This window comes from Natrix helvetica (assembly GCF_964273705.1).
Source record: "Natrix helvetica genome assembly, chromosome: Z".
Lineage (NCBI taxonomy): Eukaryota > Metazoa > Chordata > Lepidosauria > Squamata > Natricidae > Natrix > Natrix helvetica.
In genome coordinates this window covers 85,490,118-85,515,058 of record NC_138554.1, presented here as the reverse complement: position 1 = coordinate 85,515,058, position 24,941 = coordinate 85,490,118, and the positions used below count along the sequence as shown (strand labels likewise).

At 41.9% G+C, this 24,941-nt stretch overlaps 1 protein-coding gene across 2 annotated transcripts in view; it reads left to right on the top strand.

Moving 5' to 3' along the window:
* The window catches only part of DNAJC13 (DnaJ heat shock protein family (Hsp40) member C13), a 111,519-nt gene that overhangs the window by 4,149 nt on the left and 82,429 nt on the right, over positions 1 to 24,941 (top strand). For both annotated transcript variants that reach the window (XR_014176804.1, XM_081971066.1), the window contains exons 2-12: positions 1,443 to 1,523; positions 4,908 to 4,983; positions 7,770 to 7,919; positions 9,621 to 9,662; positions 10,668 to 10,868; positions 11,250 to 11,456; positions 17,325 to 17,420; positions 17,651 to 17,742; positions 18,428 to 18,594; positions 18,709 to 18,788; positions 18,895 to 19,064. Coding sequence is in view for 1 of the 2 variants with exons in the window: in XM_081971066.1 (XP_081827192.1) it covers positions 1,456 to 1,523; positions 4,908 to 4,983; positions 7,770 to 7,919; positions 9,621 to 9,662; positions 10,668 to 10,868; positions 11,250 to 11,456; positions 17,325 to 17,420; positions 17,651 to 17,742; positions 18,428 to 18,594; positions 18,709 to 18,788; positions 18,895 to 19,064 (1,349 nt within the window). In the remaining variant the exon portion in view is untranslated. The remainder of the gene's footprint in view (positions 1 to 1,442; positions 1,524 to 4,907; positions 4,984 to 7,769; positions 7,920 to 9,620; positions 9,663 to 10,667; positions 10,869 to 11,249; positions 11,457 to 17,324; positions 17,421 to 17,650; positions 17,743 to 18,427; positions 18,595 to 18,708; positions 18,789 to 18,894; positions 19,065 to 24,941) is intronic.

The window sequence follows — 24,941 nt, the reverse complement described above, 5'->3', positions numbered from 1 at the left end:
ATATATTAAACTATAGAGTAATCACACTTTTCTGTTTTACTTCCTGCTCAATGTTGAAAGAATGGCTAGGCATGTCATGTAGCCTTACACTTCTTATTTCCACTTTATATCACTTTTATTACAATCTTCTAGTCTTCAATTACTTATTTGAACAAAATATAGCCTCTTCACACTTTCTCTTTTTAAAAGTAACAATTTAAAATTAATATTCCGTCTTGCATCCATTACTCAATGATTAAACAGTAAAAAATTTCCAGCATAAAGCTATACTGTACTTCCAAACTCTTACTCACTGTCACCTTTTGGAGATACTGTTGGAGATTTACTGCAGTGTCTTTCTAGCATTGTGTATATACTCCATTTTTTTTCCAGACTTGATTGGTGTAATGACCTAGAGGTTAAGACACTAACCTCCCACTTGGAAGGTTGAGAGTTCAATCCTAGGCAGAATCAGATGTTTCTCTATCAGGGCAAAAAGAGAAAATACCTGCTGTGAAGTTATCTGCTATGAACTCTGCATAGAGTTAGGAAGGGCATCCAGCCAGTAAACACTCAGCTCCATTCAGATGTCCCGACTCCACCCCAAATAAAGGGATTAAAGGGTTGTAAAACAATTTTCTCAGACTTTTAAATATTTCATCTGATTCCTTAATGTGGGTGATCTTATAGATCTATTTTAAATTTTATATCTGTACTTCTATTGTAATTTATAATTTTTATTGCAGGCATTTAGAAGTCTATTTCAACCATATTGTTCCTTTGTGTCAAAAATTGCAATGTAGTTGGGTGCTTTAATTGCTAAAGCTAAATATATTTGACTGAAATGTTCAAATAGCAAAAGATATTGTAGGAAATGGTTTTAGTATATTGTAACCAATTCTTAGCCCTTGTTATTATATTATTCTTGCTCTTTTTCAAATTTTCTGAAATATTTTTCAAATAATTTGTCTAGTGGCAGGCATGGTATAAAACAGATGATTGAACAGACTTTTAAAGAAAATGCAAAGAAAGTTGGCATGTGTCAGCATAAAACCAAAAGAAAATAAAGAAAATATACAGAAAATTACATGAGATTACAGCACTTCAATTTATATATTCCTTTTACTATCTCTACATCTTAGAACATGTAGCGATAGTAAAAGGAATATACCATCTGAAGTGCTGTAATCTCTCGTAATATGAAATTTAATTAAATTTAGAAAATAAGTCATAACTGAGGTTTATAAACCCAAGTCATGATTGGTAACATAAAGGGGTATTGGGAAATCAGAAAATATGAAATATTATTTTAAAAAATAATATAAGCTTCCCTTTTTAAGCAAAATAAGTATGAGTTCTGCTTAAAGTTTCAAATTAGTATTTAACATTTATTAAACATTAAATTACTAAAGCAGAAATTATTGAAGCTAATATTTTTTTAATACTAAGTTTTTTTGTTACAGGTTGTAGCACAAAATGAACATAATTAGAGAAAATAAAGATTTGGCCTGCTTTTATACAACAAAGCATTCATGGAGAGGAAGGTAAGTAACATAGCTATGAGCTGAAATTTATATTTTGAATTGTCAGTACATGTTGAGAACATGCAGCCTGGCAAGGAGGAGGGAGTATAGAGCTAGCCTGGAGTCATACACAACTGCAAAAAAGCTAGGCCGAACCCCCTCAAGTTCCCTGAAACCTTATATAATTGTTCCCAGAAGTAGACTGCCAGACTGAAAAGTTTCCTGTATTATAGGCAAAACATAATAAAGTAGTCAGCTTGAACTTTACACATATGAGTCTGATTGTTCATGCCTGACAGCACATTAATGCATAAGAGCAAAGAATCACTGGCTTATAGGAACTTTTTAAACTTGTAAGTAATTCTAAACACATATACACTACACCCATACAATGAAATGTAAGTTGGCCTGTAGGCATGGCATGCTGGCTATTAACAGTTATTGGAAAAATTAGGACAAGTAAAAAATACATTTGTAGCATTAAAATATCCTGAAATGGGTATGGAAACACACCACATTTTCTGCATACCCCTATTTTATTAGCAAGTTCTTGCATAATTTTTTTCTGACACCAGCTTATAGTTTTTGTCAGTTGAGTTAAAGATTCAGCAACATATTCACTTCATTTCAAGTGCATTCTTCTCCTTCCCTTTCTTCCTCCTCCTGTCCCTGACATTACTGTTTTTATGAGCCATTCTTTTTCATATATATTATATAATAATTTTCCTATGTAATTGTGTTTTGTATATTGACATTATTATTTTTTCTCATTTTTTAATATTGGTGGCATTTATTTTAGATGATTATTGTATAATAGCCTGATTAACATTTCATACTAAGCCATACATTTGTTTTATCTCTGATTGTTGAATAAAGTGTTGGAATTAACATTAAGCTATGGGTAGATTCACACGTTATCTTAAATGAAAACAAATCATATTATATATACTATTACAGTATATACTTATTGTACAATAAATGTGATAATTTTAATATTGTATAATTTCTATATCATGATGATTTTTAATCCACCTTTATTACTGTATAAGAAACTCAAGGCAGCAAACATACATAATTCTCTTTCCTCCTCCTATTTTCTCCATAACAGTTCTGTGAGATGAGCAGAGCTGAAATAGAATGAATGAATTGCCCAAAGTTACTTAGGCTTTCATGCCTAAGGCAGGATTAGAACTCACAGACTTGGTTTCTAGGCCAGGAATAAACCGCTACACCAAACTGATTCTCATATATTATGGCTATTATAAGATTTATGAACCATAGCAGCATGCTTTAATAAATATAGAACATAAAAATATAACTTGTACACCTTTATATAGTCTAGCACTGTGATGGCAAATCTATGGCACCTTTTTGCGAGCCCTTTCTGCGGGCATGCGAGCCATTGCCCAACTCAGATCCACCACAGATGTGTGCGCACCTCCAACCGGCCAGCTGATTTCCGGGTCTCTGTGATGCCTGCAGGAGACGCATGGGGGAATGGGGGGTTGTCACACGTACATGCGTGGGGAATGGGGGAGCGCAGAGGGTCATGCATGAATGCGGGGGGAGGGGCGTGTGCAGTGCGCCCCCCCCCACCCTGTTTTTGGTCCCAGGAGATTTCAGGGAGGCCTGCAAGGCCCAAAATGGAGCTGCTCAGATTCTCATTCCCCATTGAGTTTGCCAATGAGTTTGCAAGATTGACTCGGCTGCTGCTGGGTCAGGATAACTCCCTAAAAAGCCTGCTTGCTTCTTCTTCTCACCCCTGAGTGGTAATCGCCGAGAAAGGGACCAGGAAGGTGGTGGCATTTGGCTGCGGCACATTTACAAGGGGGGACAACGGCCATTGCTTCTTCACCCCTTTCTCCATCTGATCTTTTCCCTTCCTGGGTGCGCATGTGCCTCCTAAGTACCTTTGGCTTGAAAAATTGCAACAGGCAAGGTCTCTCAGAGACAGTTAATTAACATTGCGCTCCATTGGCTGCTTTCAAGTGTTTTTGGCCATTAAGACAGGGAATGATCAGCTTTTCTCACCCATTTCCTCCTTAAAGGGTAACGTGGATGTGTACAAGTGTGGGGGCTGATGCATTAATGCAGTAACAAGCTCGGCAGTAATAACGCACAGAGTGCACAACCTGTGCAAACATGCCTTGCTTGGGCCTCTTGTACAGTTAAATGAGCCGATTGCTCCTCCGACTTTCCAGAAAAAACTCAGTTCCACCCTCATTTGCTCCGCTTACTTTCTAATTCTTGTTGGGGTGGAAAGGCCCTGGAAATCAGTGGCGGCTCTCCTCTTTAAAAATCACTCAGTCACTCAGTTAAAGTAAGGAGGGAGCCCCCACCCCCGTTTTGGTGCTAGCGGGCCTTCCTGAAGCCTTCTGGGATGAAAAACAGGCTGCGGGATATTCATTTTTTAATGCTCGCCTTTTCCGCTCCAAGGCCAGACCAGAGGCTCCGAATTATGGGTACCAGGTGAAAACTGCCTCTTCTCCAAACGGATGTCCTTTGTGGCCAGTGACATTAGTAATGGAGGCGAGAAACAAGAGCCTAAAGTCAGCCCCGCTCATCAGAAGTACGATGCTTAGGGAAGCCCAGCTGTTTGGATGCTAAATCGTTGCCTTGCTCACTCATTTTCTCAGAAATAGAGGAACGATACCCCTCCCCTCTTTCCGGAAAACACCCCCCCCCTCTTGCTCTTCTCTGGACTTGCATCGCGAGGTGGACGGCTCAACTTCAGGCAGCTTGTAAATGCATGCGGCCAAGCGCCGCCACCTTCCTTGCCCATTTCTCACGATTCCCACTCAGGGGTGGGAGGAAAAAGCAAGCAGGCTTTTTAGGAAGTTATCCTCATCTGGCAGTGGCTGAGAGAGCCCGCCTGTCTGGCTACCTCTCCTTCAATGGAATGGAAGGGAGAACTCCAAATCCCTTTCCCAAGTAGCCGAAAGGAGCATGTGATTCATAATGATTGGAATATTTTAGCTTATTAACTTGGGGATGGCTCTCTCTTTTTGGCCTCCCCCTCCCATTGAGAGCAAACTCATTTGGGGAATGAGGATCTGGGGCAGTTCCCCATTTCAACTCAAGGCTGGGTACCGATCTTCTCTCGTTAGGAGAGAACCAAAGCCATTCCTGTTTTTGGTCCCAGGAGGCTTCAGGGAGGCCTGCTAGCAGCAAAACGGAGCCCGGAGGCACATGCATATGTGGGGGAAACGCGGGGTGATAGCGGGGCATGTAGGAGGCATTGCATTATGGGTATCAGCACTCACATGCATGTTGTCACACATGCACTTTCGGCACCCGAGGAAAAAAATGTTAGCCATCACTAGTCTTGAAGTAAAGGTAATAATATAGGTAACATTCTGTGTATTTTCATGTAAATCTAAAGCCTTGTTTCTCATGCTAATATAGGTATAAACGAGTCTTTTCAGTTGGAACTCATGCCATCACAACATACAATCCTAATACATTAGAAGTTACAAATCAGGTAATAAGAAATATATTCCCCAAAAGAGTATTTATTAACTTCTGTGTGAAAATGGTTCAGAGAATGAAAGGAATATTGTCTCACTTGCATAAATTAATAAAGGTAAAATGAATTTATGCTGCTTGATATATCTTCAGAATAATTAACATTTTTTAAAAAGTCCAGTTAGGAAAATAGCAGCATATATTTTATGACCATTTAGCTCATTTTTCTCTAAGCAGGAATACTGGATTATGGAGTTGGATAACTATTACTTAAAATTAATAAAAGATTGAGTTGGTTTTATGGGATTAGATGATAATAGTAGCTAGTTATTAAAGTGATACTTCATATTTATTAACTTTAATTTCTTAGTTTTCATCCTGTTTGTGGGTTTATTTGAAACTTTATAGATTATAAATTAGAATAATTAGTAATTTATTTTGTACATGATGGCTTAATATTTGCTTTGCAGAAAGTAGAGCTGTAAGATACATAGTGGTGCATAAAAGTTTGTGAATCCTTTTGAAAGTCCAATATTTTTGCCCAAATATAGCCTAAATATCTGTTTTCCACACATCATAAAACTAGATAAAAGGGCACAATTAAACAAATAAGTGAAAAATATTCTTATTTATTGAGGAAAATGGTCCAAAGCTTCATACCGCAGTGGGTAGCAAAAATATGTGAACCTTTGCTTTCAATAACTGTTGTGTGCCTACCTTGGACAGCAGTAGTTAGAACTTCAGATTCTAAAATATAATGAATGTTGATCAGTCCTGTACATTTGCCTATAGCAGGGGTGTCAAACTGGATTTCTTCAAGGGCCGGATCAACATTATAGTTCTCCTCCAGGCTGGTTGGGGGGCAGAGAGCAGGGGGGAGACAGGACGGATGCCTCCTGCAGCACCCTTCTGGCCAAAATGGGGCATGGGGGAACCGCACGTAGCCACGCAAAGTCCCCTCTGCCCCGTTTTCAGCCTGAACAGCCTCCAGCATTTTAGTGGCCAAAACGGAGTGGGCACACCTAATCCTAATCCTCATTTTCACCCTCCATGACTGCCTACTACACTGCCAGTCAAAACGGGCCATGACGAGGCCTCCTTAGGCCTTCTCGTAGCCCGTTTCAAACTCCCCGGCCTTCAGCAGCACTCTGCTGGCCAAAAACGGGCTGTGCGGAGGCCCATTTTGGCCAGCTGAGTTTGACACCCCTGCTTTATACCATTTCAAACAAATGACTGTCCAATCTCTTGTTAAAAACCTCAAGTGATGAAGCACGCACAACTTCTGGCAGCAAGCTGTTTCACTGGTTAATTGTCCTCGTTAGGAAGTTTCTCATTAGTTCCAGGTTGCTTCTCTCCTTAATTATTTTCCAGCCATTGTTTCTTGTCCTGCCACAATAATATCACCGCATATCACAGATGGGATAAGATTCTTACGCTGGAATGCTCTTCACCAAACATCATGTTTTCATTGAGGCTAAAAAGTTTTATTTTGGTCTCATCCAGCCACAGAACATTCTTCACATAACCTTCTGGCTTATCCCTGCAATCTTTCACAAACTGTCAATAGGCAGCAATGTTCTTTTTTGGAGAAGAATGGCTTTATCCTTGCAACCCTGCCATACCTACCACTTTTGTTCAGTGTTTATCTGATAGTGGTCTAAATGAACACTGATATTGAGCAATGCAAAAAATTCCTTATTTGTTGCTCTGAAGGTTTCTGAGGCCTGAAATATTATATGCCATGTTCTTTGAATGATCTGGGTTAGTTGACCACTTTTGGAGAGGGTAATAGTGTTATTGAATTGTCTCCATTTATACGTAGTCTGCCTGACAGTGCACTTATGAAGTCCATACTCTTTGGAAAGAGGTTTATAATATTTTTCAGCCTGATTTTCAGAGGAGAAGAGAAATCTGCCACATTCAAATAAGTGGCTTTAGATCATTTTTTTCAATAAATAATGTTTTTGACTCATCATATTGGGTTCTCTATTTAGTTTTAGGACTTGCATGGAGAACAGATTACATTTTATATCGTATTTATAGAGAAACAAGAGGATTCACAAACCATTAAGCACCACTATAATTAAATTAACCTACACTGATATGTAGGTTATACACATCACATTTCCATATTAACTTATGTAAAAGTTAATATCTTTTTAATTAAACATTTGGGATAATGTGGGTACAATGATTGGGTACCAAATAAATATCCAGTATGAAATCCTTGAAGGGATTGATGTTAGGGGAGCTAAATATGTAAAAAAAAATTAAAAATGATTGCAATGATTAGATATAGAATTAAATGTTTTGTTTATTTGAGAACGTGAATCATAGCTGTCTTTCTTTTTAAATAGAACAATCATTATTATATTATATAATTTACATTATTATACTAATAAATGCAATAGAAATTTATTTTGCTTGGCTGTACATATTTGGGAAATATTAACTAGGAACCTGGAATTTCATAATAGGTGCCTGGAGTTTACCACACAATATGACACTCTTTGAAATGCTTTACCATTCTTCTATGGCCTGCAATTGTAATTCACATCAGCATTTCAGAAGGAACAATTGTCTCTATGTTCACCTTATAATTTACATTTTAAAGCTAGTAGCTTGTAATGACAATATATGAGACATTGGGATAAGATTTTATTTATGTTTAGGAAATAGTTAATTTAAAATGTATTATGTTATCAAGCTAGGGAAATTTTTGAAATAGTACATATTGATGTAAGAATACAAATTCTGTGGGGATAAAATGGAATATTCTCAAATTGTGATTTCTTTACTTAGTGGCCATATGGAGACATTTGTAGCATCAGTCCTGTTGGAAAAGGACAAGGAACAGAATTCAGCCTCACATTTCGTAAAGGAAGTGGTAAAAAATCTGAAACACTTAAGTTTTCTACAGAACACAGAGCAGAACTTCTTACTGAAGCACTGGTAGGATTTATTGATTTAAATAACTAAATTCTTTGGTTTTTTGCACTGTATTTACAGTATAAATAAAATGACAATCTCTTGCACATACTAAAGAACATTATTTTTGGATTTATTTGAATTAGATTTATTTTCATACATTTCTCCTGTTGTTATAATATAAAATGCATATTTTATTAAAGAATGCAGCCTTGGATGCAGATCATGTGCTTCATATTTTATTTATACTATCCGATAGCCTGGAGTTGCTCGGGTATTTATTTTAGGGGGAAAATGTCCGGACCAAATGTAATTGTGATGTTGGATTTTCCCCCTTACCAGAAGGAACCCCCTTGTGGAGTACTGTGAAGCCGTTACCATGGCTACTCCACGCTGTACAGTAGAAGCCATTGAAAAGCACAACAGACTGCATCTTAACAGAATACACATCCTGAGCGGGTATTAGGGGGTGTCTTACCCCCCACAGTATTTTTCTCCAGAGAGTAAGTCATCTGTGTACCAAGTATGGTTGGAATTGCTCGAGGCATTCCAGAGTTACGCTGGAACACAAACACACACACACGCACACTCTCACACACACACAGCCATTTAAATATAAAGAGATAAATAAAGCACAGATCCTCCTTTCTTTAGAAAATCAGACCAGTGAGGTAACTGCAGCTGAGGGAAAATGACTAATTTTAAAGTCACCAGAAAATTCTGGGGCTGAGAGGTCTCTGTCCTTCTTGTTCAATGGTATTAATAATATTGGCTTTCAATTATTTGAAAGCTCTCAAATGAGTTGTTGAAATCAATACAATTGTTTGTTTGATTTTGAATTAATGTGATATATGAAACCAGTTATTCTGCTTTATAAAACATTATTTAAATTAATATACATAAACCAAAGCTCTAGCTCAGTGATGGCGAACCTATGGCACGCGTGCCACAGGTGGCACGTGGAGCCATTTGTCAGGGCATGCGAGGCGCTGCCCTGTCAGCTGGCCAGCGCGCATGCGCGCGCTGGCCAACTGATTTCACCCTTTTTTAAAGCCATTTTTCGCCCTCCCCAGGCTCCAGAGGCTTTATAGGAGCCTGGGGAGGGCGAAAAGAACCCCCCCGCCCCCCGGAGGCCCTCCGGAGGCTTCGGGGACCGTCCGGAGGGTTCCCTGAAGCCTTTGGAACGCTTAAAACGACCCTCCGAGCTTCTGGTTTGCTCGGAGGGTCGTTTTGAGCACTCCAAATCTGTCAGGGAAGCCTCCGGACGGTCCTTGAAGCCTTCGGAGCGCTCAAAACGATCCTCCGAGCAAACCGGAAATCACTTCCGGTTTGCTCGGAGGGTCGTTTTAGGGAAGCCTCCGGAGGGCCTCTGGGGGGTCGTGGGAGGCTCTTTTCGCCCTCCCCAAGCTCCTGTGGAGCCTGGGGAGGGCGAAAAAAGCATGTAAAAATGGGGGTGTTGCTCCTGTTGTGCGCGCATGCGCACTGGAGGAGTATCGCACATTACATTATGGGTGCGGCACGCCCACACACGACTCCCCCGCGCTCCCCCCACTTGTGGCACGCGAGCCAAAAAAGGTTCGCCATCGCTGCTCTAGCTTGTCCAGCAAGTCATTGCTAAAATGAACATTGGTTTATGTTATACAATATAAGGCACACAATTTCCCCAAATAATATAATTTCTACGTGCATCTTTTGTTGATTATTTTTCTTTCCTTTCTGTCTCAGCGATTTAGGACTGATTTTGCCGAAGGAAAAATCACAGGAAGGGCAAGTATTTTTTGTGTTTTGAATAAGAAAATAAATATTAGTTAATTACTTCTTAGATTTCCTTTTATGCTGAAGTTCTCACAGATAATTTAGATTAAATTAGATTACAACACATGTATGCTAAGGGTAAATTAGTATTCTGGAAGTAGCAGAAGAAAAGGGGCCGCTTTCTAAGCAACATTTTTCAAACATGGCGTTTTTACGTTGTGCGGACTTCAACTCTCAGAATTATCCAGCAGTTAGGAGTTAAGTCCACACTCTTAAATTTGATAAGTTTGAAAGATTCACTGAGGTAGAAGAATATATGTCACTTGAAAACAATCTCTGTCTTGTAGGAAATATCTCAGGGAAGGATAAACACAAATCTGAACTCAACTACTGACTATTACTGAAGTAGCAGTAGAATTTTCATTTTCTGTTCCTTCCTGTCAGCTTTACTCTGCTCTGATAATTGTCATGTGATTGCATTGTTCTGCAAAAAGTGGAAATAATCCAAATGTTGTATCTGAGAAAGTAATTTAGCTTTAGTCTGTTTGATTGAATTTTAGAACTTTTAATCAAAAGACAGATTGTAATTATATTTTGAGTTTTCAATGCATTGAAGCCAATTTATTTGAAGCATATTTTTGTAGGACTATGTGAAACATTTTGTTATGCAACATTCCATTTTTTCTCTTGTATTCTTTTTCATGTTGTTATATATTACATGTGTAATATTTCACTGTGTACACAGTATTGAGAACACTGTTGATGCTATTTTTCTGGTATACAGAAACCCTTATATAGAATTAGATGATGAATCTTATTGGCCTCATCCTGAAAAAAATGGCCTGCTTTTGTTTTATGGTTTGATCTCTAAAGGAAAATATAGTTTACGAAGAAGCCCTAGTGTGCTTCTTAGATTTGATCTACTGAAACCATCAGCATTCACAGAATATGTCTATACTTTTTTCAGCTAATAGAATTGTTACACTACATTTTTAAACTATTCCTTTTTTATCATAGAGATACAACAGTTACAAGCACCACTGGAGTGATTCAAGAAAACCTGTAATTCTAGAAGTGACTCCGGGAGGTTTTGACCAAATTAATCCTACAACAAATAAAATCCTGTGTTCTTATGACTATAGATATATTGAAGGATTCGTTGATCTGTCTGATTATCCAGGAGGGTTTTGTATACTTTATGGAGGATTTAGTAGATTAGTAAGTATTATAAAATATCTACTTTACCTACGTTTAACATCTAGTATAATTGTTTGATTGTTCTTAAAAAATGAGATTGTTTTGATATACATTATGTCATAATTACCTAAATAAACTTTTGAACTTAATTACTGTAATTGATTATTAATAAAATATTACTTTTATACAATACTTTTACAACTATTATTTTTTGAAAGAAAACAATTTTTTCTCAGACTATTTTAACTCAGTATTGATAATGCAGCAATGAGTATTGTTTAATATAGCATCACACTTTTTTTTTAGTTTTACACACCACATTGTTTTTTAAACTATAACGTCTTTCATATTTAGCAATATTCTTAGAATATTCATATCAAGGTATTTATTTTAAATTTGCAGCATTTATTTGCTTCTGAGCAAAGGGAAGACATTATTAAAAGTGCAATCGAACATGCTGGCAATTACATTGGCATCTCTTTGAGAACCCGAAAGGAGCCTTTAGAATTTGAGCAATATTTGAATCTTCGTTTTGGGAAATACAGCAGTGATGAATATATTACATCTTTAGCAGAATTTGTGGTCCAAAAGATATCTCCAAGGCATGCGGTAAGATCTATAATCTGCAAGATCTACAAATACTTTTTTATATATGCTTGTTCATTGCTATCATTTATTTTTCCCTATCCAACTTTGTAATAATTCAATCTTGTAGAAGTCTGTAACCTCATACTTTCTATAAAACTATAGACAAAATAAGACCATAGTGAAACCTGCCAGTAATAGTCGCATTAAGCAAGAATGGCACTTAATGACTCTCATCCCGTGCTCTTGCTATTAAACAAACGTGTGTTTTCCAGCACAGGGTGTTTCCACCTGCCCTGTATCTCCAAAGCCACCCCATCTTGGATATCTGTACTCGGAGATATCTGGATCTCCAAAGCCACCCCATCTTGGAGATATCTGCTTCCTTTCCTACTTGGTCCTTCAGGCTTTTCCCTTCCCACCAGGTTTTTGGAGGATTTTCCTTCCCACAATGGGTCTCCACAGGTTTTTGCTCCCTCCCTTTGGGTCTTTGCAAGCCTTTCCCCCCTCCTCCAGAATTCTTACAGTCCTTCAACCTGAATCCCACTGCCCCAGAACCCAGATCCTCTTCACATCTTTTCAAGAACTCTGAAACCTTCCGTCATTGTGTGGGCACGTGGTGGATTTCTGAAAATGGCAGCAGTGTTTACAGCTACCAGAAATCAATTTGGCGATTGGTGGCTGCTTCCAGAATTGCACTATGTGGCTGTGCAACAAAGTTTTGTGCCTCGTTTTCTCCACATTGAAGAATGTTTACTAACTTTCACTGGTTTATATATTTTCTTGTACTTATGTCTCTCACCCCCTTATACAAGCAACAATCAAATAGGATGTGAGGCAGGTCTTCTATCTCTGCCACTCTGCAAATGAAGAGTGTAGGGTATACAATGGAATTACATTGTAGGGTATAGAATAGAATCGCCCATATCTGACCATTGTGTCAGGCTGTTTGAATCTTGCTTGGGTAAATATCTCCCTAAAATGTTTTGGCAGTTGTAACTTCAAAGAGATGTCTACTTGAAAAGTATGTTTGTATTTGTTCAGCCATTTCATGTTACCCATCTTACTAAAGATAGCTATATCATTTTGTGATTCTATATTCTTAATTCTTTGGGCAGCCCTTTTTTTGAGTTGTTCTCCTATTACCCAAGCAACAAGAAGGCCACAGCTTTTTACAAAATTTGTTAGTTTGGTGATCCAGGAGTTCTATAAAACTAGTTTTGTGATTGTAATTTTATTTGCTGTAGTAGACATAACTTGGGGAGTCTATCATTCTCCATTTCATTGACTTTGCACCAGTAGTTATATGCTCTAAATTTGGATAGTGAATGAATTGTATGAATTCTCAATTCAGCTTTAACTACTGCAGCAGATATTCTTGAATCTACACCCAAAATACATCTCAAATGCTGGGACTGCATTTGTTCTGTGGTTGACTATAGACCCCAAACCTCTGCTCCATACAAGAGCATAAGAGTAACCTTAGTTAAATATACTTTAATTAATGGGGCTATGGAGCCGGGGTAACTATGGTTCTTTAGTTTAAGCAGTAAATTCAAAATAGGCATTTGTTCTAAGTGTACTCCGTTGATGAGGGCAAGCCCAAGATCCAGTTTTGTAAAAAGTTACACCTAAATATTACACCTTTACCTGTTCAATTGGTTCACCATCTAATTGTCACCTATGTCTCTGATGATGTTTTCCAAACACCATTATTTTTTTATTTAGATTTAGTAATGATTAGGGAGTTGTCCTGGCAATAAGAGCTGAATCTTCTTAATAGCCTACGGAATCCAGAAATGGGTTCCTATCTATTTGGTCCAATTCGGCCGAATAGGTTGTAAAAATCTGGCGTACCTTTCCGAACCAGTAGTAATGGTAGCCTGCCCCTGAAACACTCCTCTGGTTGCCGCCACCCCACCCCACCCAGTCTCTGCTCTGCAGCTTGCCTGCCTAAAGTGCTGCGCCCCTGATCTGTCTGCTAGGTAAGCCTGCAAGTCGCGGCTTAGCTAGCTGCCCCCGCCCCCTTCCACATGGCCCTGCCATGCTTCCCTGCCTTCCCAGCGTCCCCGTGGCCAGCTTGCGAAGATAGGCAAGTGGAAGGCTGTGTGGAAGGCAGGGAAACATGGCAGGACTACGGGGAAGGGAGCAAGCAGCCTACTCCTTTCCCTTCAGCCTTGCCATGATTCCCTGCCTTCCATGTGGCCTTACCGGCGGTCCTCCATTCCCACTTGCATTCTGAGGTTGGCGTCAAGCGCGGCCTGGCCAGTGGTTGGGTGGTTGGCCCTTGGTGGAAACGCAGATGCTGTGCTGGGGCTGAGAGGGGGGGGGGGCGGCAGCAATGCTGCAGGAGGGCAAGCATATATCCCAGGGCTGTTGCACATGCACCCATTTCTGCAAAGGCAGAACCCCACTCCCCACCCCCCGCTACAGGGTGATCCAAAGAGGGAAGGAGGATGCTACAGAAAAGGCTGCCTTCCACCCGGCCTTCCACCCGGGTGCCTCTCATGCTGGCTCCTCAGGGCTTTGGGCTCCAAAGCAAAGCACTGCCTTCCCACCCAACCCCCTGCCTGCTCCTTGGCTGTGGCGCTGCTTACTGCAAAGAAGTGGAACAAGAAGCAGAAGCTGCTGACGGGTGGGTGAGGCAGCCCCTCATGTAGAGAGCAGGCTGCGGCCAAGTCTCCTTCCCCCCGGAGCACTGGACTTCACACTGGGCCCAAATTGCGCCCCACTGCAAGCATCTCTCAGCCATTTTGTGCAGAGAAAAACCTTGCACAGTAAAGAAAACCTCATGAATCTAGACAATTAACAGCTTCTCAAACTTGGGAAGTTTTTCTTTACTGTGCAAGGTTTTTCCCTGCAAAAACAGCTGAGGGACGCTCGCAGTGGGGCACAATTTGAGGGTAGAAGGGGGCAGGGCGGGCCACGAAATGCTCATCTTATTGAAGGCTGGCAGCTCTGGATCTTGCTGCTTTTTCAGAGTTTTTTTTTTTTAAAAAGCCCCTCCAAATGAGCTTGAAAACCTCCGACGTTGCTTTGGGAAGGGGCAAGCAAATGGGTAGCATTACCCCCACCTCCCCAGGCACTTGCGGCCTCGGAGCAAGTCCCAGCCCTTGCACAGTAAAGAAAAGCTTGCGATTGCCAGAAGTTCTTAATTGCCTTTACTGTGCAAGCGCTGAGAGTTGCTTCAGGCTCCTGAGGCTGCAGGCATCTGGGGAGGAGGGGAATGCTGCCCATCTGCCTGCACCCTCTAGGAGTTTTCAAGCTAGTCTGGAGAGGTGTTTTTTTTAAGGACACCCCAAAAATGCCACAAGATCCAGAGCTGCCAGTCTCTGGTGAGATGTGCATCTCGTGGCCCACACTGCCGCATCACCTGCCACCCCCAAATTGCATCCCACTGCGAGCATCTCTCAACCGTTCTGTGCAGGAAAAACCATGCACAGTAAAGAAAAACTTCCCAAGAATGCGAGAAGCTGTTAATTGCAGCGAAGGGAAGGGACTCGGAGCCTGCTTGGAAGGGAGACAGCGGGCAGCCTGCCTGTCCATCCCTTTCAGGTACTGTGACCCCTGGGAGGGAGTGGGTCAGAGGGGACCATAAAGGGAGCAGCTGCTCTGTGTGAATGGAGAGGAAAAAGTTCAGCTTCTCTCTGCCACTACATTCAATGTTAAGTACTGCAGCAGAGACAATCCGAACTTTTTTCTCACCCTCCATTCACAGCGAAGCTGCTGCAGCCTCTCCCCCCACATTCCCCAGTTATGGGCACAGCAAGCAGTATTCGGGGGGGGGGGGGCTCTGTTTGAGGGAAGAATTTGGTTGCAAAAACGCCAAGGGGTGGGCAGCCTTGGAGGGCTTATTTATCATTTCCCTTTTCCTCTCAGTCCTGCAAAACCAGAAATCTGCCCCCCTCCAAGCAGCAACCGAGACTGTGCAGGGGGAGGAGGGGGACAGGAGAAGGTAATCGGACAGGAGAAGCTGAAAGCCAGGGAAGATGGAGCTATCCCAATTCTGAAGCAAGAGGAGTTTCTGCAAAAAGGAGGGGGAGGGGGCAGCTACAGCTTCCAAAGGCCTTTTAGCCATAATTGCCACAGATTAGATGTTGGGGGGGGGGGGCAAGGAGGAAAGGGGTCCAAAGAGCGCAGCAGCCCGAAGAGGTGCATGTGGGGTTCCACCAGCTGCAAAGCGTGGCACGATGAGCAGAAGCCCCTGCACCCAGTGGGGCAACGCAGCTCCAGGAGCAGCATCCGGTGGAGCCCCGTGCTCACCTCTTCAGGCTTGGAGCAGCATCTCACCTTGATCAACCTGGCTTATGGCACCCTCCGCAGCCCACTCTTCGTAGAGTCGAGTTGGCAGTGGGCAGCAATGCAGAGACTGAGGGAAGGGGGGGGGGGCAGGTAGCAACCTTGTTTTCTACTTGTGGGCCAGAAAGAGAAGCTACCTGTGAGGTAGGCCATGGAACAAAATAAAGGCGCTCTGGGGATCCCCCCCAAAAAAAGACAGCGAAGAGCCCCAGCCTGGCACGCCCCCTCCCTTAACACTTTTCGCCACCTCTTCGGTGGGCGTGGGTTGTTGGGTGGGAGGTTCATGTGACTGAGTGTGAGAGTAATGTCAAGTTGGCCACACCCACTCAGTCACATGTCATGCCCACCGAACCGGTAGTAAAAAAAAATTAAAATCCACCCCTGACATAATCCTACTTGTGAATATGATAATAAAATCATATCATCACCATAAAGCAAGGTGTTACAGTAAGTATTTAGACGTGTGTGTACCATTATCCCTGGCAAGTCATTGATATACAAACTAAATAATAATGGGGCTAGGATACCCCCTTGCCTTACCCCTTTATTTGTGTAAATCCTGTTAGTCAGAGCCCCATTAACCCTATACTGCAACCTCAAACAGGTATTTGTATAAAGGGCTTTAATCAAAACCAGCAGTTTAGGTTCTATTTTAAGATATGTCAGTTTACTCCATAGTACTTCTCTGTTTACCATATCAAATGCTGCTGTAAGGTCTATGAAAGCAGCAAACAGGGGTATCCTCTTATAGGCATATTTGACAATTAGATGGTTCAACACAAAGCAGTTATCAATAGTAGATCGGCTTTGTCTAAAACCTGCTTGTTCTTCTGAGAGGATATTGTTTTCCTCTTCCCAGATTTCACTTCTGTTCAAAAGGTACCTAGCATATATTTTTGCTGCAATGTCAGTCAGGGTAATGGGACTATTTTCTAAAATGAACAGTTTCTGAATACATGTGAAAAATCAATCCCTACAGCAGATTTGTAGTATAATTAAAATATGTCAAGAATCTTAAGGAACCTGTATCTCATTTGCATACATTTATGTAGTTCATGGACCTCAATATATGTTAACATTAAACGTCTTAATACAGTTAGTACTTGGCTTACAATCACAATTAGACCAAGACTTCCGTTGTTAAGTGATACAATCGTTAAGGGAGTTGTACCAAATTTTATTCATTTTTTATCAAGCTTTTAAAGCAAATCACCAGGATTGTTAAGAAATCCAACTTCTCCCATTTATTTTGCTTGTCAGTAGATCCATGAGAAGGTTGCAAAGAATTATTATGTGGCCATTGAATGCTGCAACTGAGATGTTTGGCAACTGGCACATTATTTATGATTCATAAATAACATGCCAATTGCTAAGCCTCTGAATTTTGATCATGTGATCGTGGGGATGCTGCTATATTCATAAATAAAGGATCGGTTGTAAGCAATTTTTTTCAATACCATCATAGCTTAAAATGGTTATAAGGAGAAGATTATCTGCATAAGGAGAGCTTAGTATTTAATTTATTCCATTTAATCTGGTTTATAATTCCTATTTAATTGCATGGTTAATTAAGTAAAAAATGTCTTTTTCAAGGAACCAGTGAAACGGATATTAGCTCTTACAGAAACATGCCTGGTGGAACGTGACCCAGCTACATACAATATTGCAACACTAAAACCTTTAGGAGAGGTAAGAAGTAACAAATGTTTAATAGATTGCAGAAGCATAACCTGACAATCAGCTTCACTTCAAGATTCACTCATTTAGAAACTCTAATACACATAATTTGTGAGTTCATAAATTACATTAAAATTTAGAAAAGATTATGAAATATTGGCATTTGTAATGTGGTATTTAAATATGTATAGAATAATAGATTTAGTGTGACAAGTTCTATTTGATGAACTCTTTCTTTAAAGGTATTTGCGCTAGTATGCGATTCTGAAAATCCACAGCTTTTTACCATAGAATTTATCAAGGGACAAATCCGAAAATACTCTTCAACAGAGAGGTATTTTAAAATATTATTGAATTATCAATTACTTTGTTGGTATGTCAGTTTAGGTAGTATTCTTACATATACCATAGATTACTTATTTTACTTTTCAAAATTAAATAGTTCTTCATATATATAGCTTATGTTTTTATATTGGTAAGAAAAGACACTACTTTTAAATTCCCTTAGCAAATCCTGAAAAAAGTAGAGACAATTAAAATTGTAATCTAGAAAATAAGCTTTACTACAGGTTAATAACTGAAAGTGTATCTAAAATAAAATAAACCTTCCGGTACGCAAGGTAAACAAATCAATCCTGTCCATTTTGGGAGCTAACTTACCCAAGGCATGTCTTTTCAAATAAATATAGACATTGAAGAAATAGAATATGGTCCATTATCTCGTCAACTGCTTTGCCTCAAGCAATACATTTAATTGTTTATTTATCTCCTGTTTTGTCTTGAACTGTTTATCAATTCCTCACATGTCAATTTTGGAAAATGTGTTTCTTTATTCCATCTTCTTGGCAGACATGAGGCAGATGGGTGATGTGGTTTCAGATGTAGCCAAATTGATACTGTATGTTACAGGGCATGTTATGTTTGCAAATGCTGCCTCATATTTTATACAATTCAGTAGAAAAGCATCATGCCTTTGCTGTTCATGACAATATTAGCTAAAAATTAAACAATTTTCCTAGGGATTCACTGTTAGCCAGTTTGCTGGATGGAGTAAGAGCATCTGGTAATAGGGATGTTTGTGTGAAAATGACACCAACAGAAAAAGGGCAGCGGTGGGGTCTTTTGAGTATGCCAGTAGACGAGGAAGTTGAAAGCCTTCATCTAAGATTTTTGGCAGCACCTCCAAGTAAGTATTGTCTTTGGGATTTATATTGCTTTATAAATTAGTTTGTGGTTTTCCTGCAGATCCAGAAAGCAAACTAACTTTTTAAATGTTTGGTTGCTACTTGTTCTATTGCAGATGGCAATTTTGCGGATGCTGTCTTTAGGTTTAATTCTAACATTTCATACAGTGGAGTTCTACATGCAGTCACACAAGATGTAAGTTGAAAATAAACACATCAATCCCTCTTTTCATTATTATTTTTGTTGCTGGTGAAACACGTTCTTTCTTTGTTTTGTTTTTTTTCTTTCTTCCTCCCTTCAGGGTCTCTTTTCCGAAAACAAAGAAAAGCTAATAAATAATGCTATAACAGCATTACTGTCTCAAGAAGGTGACATTACAGCATCTATTGCAGAACTTGAAAGCCAGTTCCAAGCTGTTAGAAGATTAGTTGCCTCCAAAGCTGGATTTCTTGCTTTCACACAACTTCCAAAGTAAGTATTTGAATCTCAATATATATTGTGTCTTCCACAATAATTTGTGATAGTTTTTACTCCTGTTCTGTTATTGATCTCAATGGCATGTATTTTCAGTGTTACACCTATAGCTTGCACTGGAGTAAAAGTAGAGAGAGTTGTTCCTTTAATCCCAAATACAAAGGTTTGTCAAAAAGCAGCAGTCAATAAAGTTAAATTATAACATCTATCCCATTGTAGTTCTATGGGTCCATATGATGATGATCTTATTACAATTTTAATTTAATATATTATCTCATATATCGTATAGCCCACATAACTTTAAAAAAAAATTATTTATAATTTTTCTTTAATGTCCATAAGTGCTTAGTGAAGATTGTATTATCTGTGGCGATGTACCTTATACACCATACTAATAACAATAATACCACTTAGGGATACATAATAATATTTCAACTTCTAACATTTACGTATACATAGTAATAAGTCACTTCCGGGTTGCTCGGAGGTTGGTTTTAAGTGTTCCGAAGGCTTCAGGGAAGCCTCGGGACGTTCCCTGAAGCCTCCCGGGGGGGGCGGGGAGCCACTTTTCGCCCTCCCCAGGCTCCTATAAAGCCTCTGGAGCCTGGGGAAGGCGAAAAATGGCTTTTAAAAAGGTGAACTCAGTAGGCCAGCGCGTGCACACGCGCTGGCCAGCTGACAGGGCAGCGCCTCGCGTGCCCTGACAAATGGCTCCGCGTGCCACTTGTGGCACGCGTGCCATAGGTTCGCCATCACGGCTCTAAGGTATCCAAATTTGTAACTCTTGTTTATTTATTTATTTTTCACCTTCTATCAGATAGTATTAATAATCTAGAATAGTGCACCAAGTTTCCTCAAATCCCGTTCATCCACAAAGTCAAGTATTCGGTTTCAAGGGTAATTGTTGTTAATTATAGTCCACACTGCCTCGAAAACCTTCAAAAGGCTCACCAGTTACTTCCTAGCAGCCAAAAAGCAAATACATATAATACCAAAATAAAAAGGCCTTCCCAGATGTTATTTGCCTTTTCCTGTTTCTTTTCTTTTTCTCCCTCTTTTTCCTTATGTTATCAGACCTAATTTTATAAATTTTCTTTCCAAGGTATTTTCCCACCATGTAGTATCTTTTTCTCCAGCTGATGGCACAGGACGTTCCAGAAGTGGGTTGTTACATTTTTATCTGCCCAAAAGAATGAGTCATAGTTGAAGCCACGCCTCTAGCCCCTTCCTTCTTGGCTCCAATTCTGACTCAGTCTTGCCCGATAGAGACGTAATTTAACTTGCTTGTGAGTTTTTGTTTTAGTTTCTTTTGTGTCATTTTTGTTCTAATTTGGCTTATTTGGAGCTCTAAATTGTTTCCCTCTGATTTTCAATTGGCTTGCCTTAAATTATTTTTCTAAATTACTTTTTGGAGTTCACTGAATGACTACCCAGTTATCTGAGGAGCGCCGCTAGCAGCGCTGGCGATCAGGGCTCTAATTGCAGTTTAATAGCTGATGCAGAGTCGTTTGGTTGGAAGTACTTCTTCGTAAGGGAGAATTGAGATGCCTGCAATTGCTGCTGGTGATCAGGGGCAGAGTCAGGCTGTCAGTAGAGTTGCGGTGTGCTGGGACGCATCGGAGGAGTATCAACACCTTTATGAGGCAGCGGCTACGATCGGCGAAGCCAGGAGCCATGGGTGGTGGCTTGTTCGGAGCAGCTGCGATGTTGGGCCTTGCCAGGTGATCTCGGGGCCAGCCAGCTGTCTGGATGATCGGCAGGCAACGGGCTGCTTTTATGAGTACCGCAGTCCCAGGGGGCAGGCATTTTGGTGAGGTTCTCATGGCGGAGCCATCTTGTTTGGAGCCAGGAGGTGGTGGCCATTCTGTTTTCTTTGTTTTGGCGAATCATGAGGGCGGTGGCCATTTTATTTTGCCTTTTTGCCAGCACAGGGTTCATTGGAGCTGCTGACTCTTCGCTGTGTGTTGCAGAGTCAAGCAGGGCAGCAGCTGGGCTGTGAATTCTCCCAAAGTCGGGATAAGCTGTGTGGCTCCATGCGAGTACCTGCGAAGTATGTGCAGGATGGCTGATTCCCCCGGTGCAGCTTCAGGGCCCTCTAAGCCTGCCTCGTCCTCTTCTTCCAAGAAGGGCCATAAGAAGAAGAAGGCACCTTTGGCAGAACCTAAGGCTACCTCGAAGCAGGATGCTAGCAAGCACAAGGTTAAAGAATGATCCGAGGGTGGGGCAGAGAGACCCATGCTTGGCAGGGGGGACAATGTCTTCTTGCCTCTCACCGATCCCCACCCTCTTTGAGGGAGGTGCAAATGTCCCCCTCTCCCTCTCCTCCCAGGCTTTCTGATTCTCTGAGGGCTAGTTCAATTTCTCCCCATCTTTCGGACGTAGAAAGGGAGGAGGGAGCTGATCATCTTTTTGCATGCTTAGAGCCTGTTTCAAGACCAGCACAAAAACAAAGACTGGCACCTAGACTAGGCCCCAGCCATGTTGAGAGTGAATTCAATGATTTGCCAATCTCTTATTCATCGGGCCATAGCTCATGGCATCGCCTTTCAGGGTCGGTCTCCAGACCAGACAGATGTATAGCTGATGGCAGCTGAGCGTTAGATGGCCCAGGGGCCGGCCACTCACTCTAGCAGAACACAGAGGGCTGTGTCCCCCTCACTAAGGAGTGAGCTGTCTGTCCCGGAGGAGGAAGAGCAGAAGGATCTGGAGCTCTCTGATGATGAGGAATTGGTCCCTTTGCAGGCCTGTTTCCCCCTGGTTTGTTTCATTTCCTGCTGCAGCTGTCAAAATGGAGAAGGAGAAGATGGTCAAGGCTTAGAAGTCCAAAAAGGGCTGTGGAAAAAGGGAGCTATTTGCTGAGCCTACTGCAAAAAAGGAGGAGATTCCTGCACCCAAACTGTTCCTGGATTTAGTCCAAAAGCAATGGGCTAAACCAGGAATCTTCCCGACCCCAGGTGGGAACGCTTCTATAATATGGAACCTGATTTCTCTCAAGCATTGCAGGTCCCAGCAGTGGATGCTCCTGTGAGAGCCTTGTCGTCCCCGGCCTCTCTGGTCGTGGGCAATGTGGTGGACAACTTGAAGGTGGAGAATAAGAGAACAGAACTGGCATTACGTAAGACTTTTCAGGCTGCAACATGGGCAATTAAGGCTGCTTCCTCTGCATCTTTTCTTCAATAGTGCAACATTGATGTGGCTAGAGCAAATGCCGTCGCACAAGGTCATCGCTGTTACCCAGTTTTCGGCAGTCGCCCCCTTGAACGCTGCTAAGTTTGCCTCCAGGGCTCTTTCTTCCTCTGTTTCAGCTAGGAGGATAGTGTGTCTCCAAAACTGGCAGGCGGAAACTAAGACGAAGAGAAGATTGGTGGCGGCCCCGTACACTGGGAAGAACCTGTTTGATGAGACTTTGGACGCAATTCTTATTGAGGATAAGAATAAACGTAATGTTTTGCCTACCACAGCCACTTTCACATATAGGCCTAACTATCCAGGTTCAGATAGTGATTATCAGTACCAACTGATGGGGAGGGGTGGGTTCAGCCTCACCAGGACAGGGCCCAAGATAGGTCTTCCTTCAGGGACAGGTCTCATTTTCAGCCACAGAATAGGTGGCCCTTTCAATGGGTGAGCAGACACCCTTTCCGCAGAAACAAATGATTTAGTGTCTGCTGCTCCCATCGGTGGTCAGCTAGCATTGTTTGCCAACTGGTGGGTCCTAAATACGATCAGATTTGGCTTGCGATTAGAATTCCTTTCCACAACCCCGAACTTCTTCTGAACCTTCATATCCTCCAAGTGTGAGCAAAAGAGGAAGCTGATGCGTCGTGCAATTGCACACTTGGTGGAGAACCAAGCTATTGAGTTGGTCAGACAGGATGAGAAGGGTAAGGGGTTTTACTCCAACCTCATTGTGGTTCCGAAGTCTTTGGGGGGGCGGGGTGGAGAGCGATTCTAGATCTTAAAAGATTGAATTGCTTTTTGGTATATAAAAGGTTCAAGATGGCTTCTCTTTGCTCTATCCTTGAGGGCCTCGGATGAGGATTTCCTGGCATCCATTGATTTAACGGAAGCCTATTTACATATCATGATACTTCACCAACATAAACAGTTCTTTAGGTTTTCTTATGCTGGGATTCACTACCAGTACAGGGCTCTTCCATTTGGTTTAGCATCGGCCCCCAGGACATGCGGCCTATCTCAGATCCATCCCGATCAGGCTTCAATGCTACCTGTATGACATTCCAGGTGGGCTTCTGGAGTGGTCACTTCAGGGCCTTCGCCTGAGTGTTGAGAACCTGCAGAGGTATGGTTTCTCTGTTAACTTTCAAATGAATCATCTAACCTCCATGACCAGACTGCTGCATCTGGGGACAGTCATAGATACTACCGCAGGAATGGTTTTTCTCTCCCAGGAGCGCAGGGCTAACCTGGTGAAGCTAGTTCATCAGGTTCAGAGGGAGAGGCCTGTTCCATTTTCATCCTGTCACAGTTGTTAGGTAAAATTATCTCTTGTATAGATCTTGTTCCCTGGGCGAGGCTTCATTCTAGGGCACTTCAATGGTTCCTTCTCCCATACCAGAGGCGCAAGCGCAGTGCTTCCCCCTTTCCTGTTAGGATTTCCCCACAAGTGGTGGACCTCCCCAGCCTTATCTAAGGGGTGCATCTTTAAGGAATCACAGAGACTCATGCTGACCACTGATGTGAGTCTATACGGCTGGGGGGCTCTCCTGGGGACTCAGCTGGCCCAGGGCCACTGGTCTCCTTCAGATCTTAAGCATAACATTAACTGGCTAGAATTATGGGCAGCTCATCTGGCCCTTCGCCACTTTCAGGCCTTGTAGCAAACAGTCACATCCTGCTGCTGATGGACAATGGGGTGCAAAGGCACATGTGAACAGACAGGGAGGGATGCATTCCAAGGCTCTCTGGAAGGAATCTCAGATGCTAGGCCACTAGGCAGAAGCTAGGCTGCTGGGCAGAGAGGCACCTGTTGTCCATCAAGGCAGAACATATCTCCGGAGATGTGCTACGGTGGACCAGGCAGAATGGCAACTGGATTCAGTGCTGTTTGAGGAAATTTGCTGGAGTTTCGGCTGACCAGAGGTGGATGCTCATCTCCCCAGGTTTTTCACATGGTTCCCGGCTTGGGGAGCGGAGAGGAGCAGTGCCCTGCACAGCAGGTGGCCCCGGGGTTTGCTCTATATGTTCCCTCCTCTTCCTCTCATCCCAGGGGTATTGGGGAAGATAGTGTCAGAAGGGGCAGAGATCATCATGGTTGCCCCCTACTGGCCTCACAGACCTTGGTTTGTGGACCTGGTAGATCTGTCCATTGCCAAACCTTGGAGGAACCCATGGGAGAGGATCTCTCTTTGCCAGGGGGTGCTGGTTCATCCAAAGCCGCAGTAGCTCTAATTGACCACCTGGTGTTTGAGAGGGAGCTCTTGAGGGAAGCGAACTTCTCAAGATTGATCCAGACCATTGTAGCATCTAGGCGTCCCTCCACAGGTAGTATTTACAATGCCACGTGATCGGCAATTTGCAAGTGGTGCCACATGATAAACGTAAACCCTAAGGGTCCTCACATCGTGGAATTCCTTCAGGATGGCTTGGAGAAAGGTCTGTTTCATTAAACTCCACAGACAGGTGGTGGCCTTGTCCACTGTCCTGGTGCTAGATGGCAGGGAGAGCCTGGGTCACCACCTAGTTATCAAACAGTTCCATCAGCGGGGCAGCTAACCTTAGGTCCCTGGTGGTTCACAGATTTCCATCATAGGCCCTGTCCATGGTCCTCTTGGCTTTTGAGCCGTTGAGGACTGTTTCCTTGCAGGTTCACAGTAAAGGTGGCCTTTTTGATAGCTGTCACGTCTGCAAGGC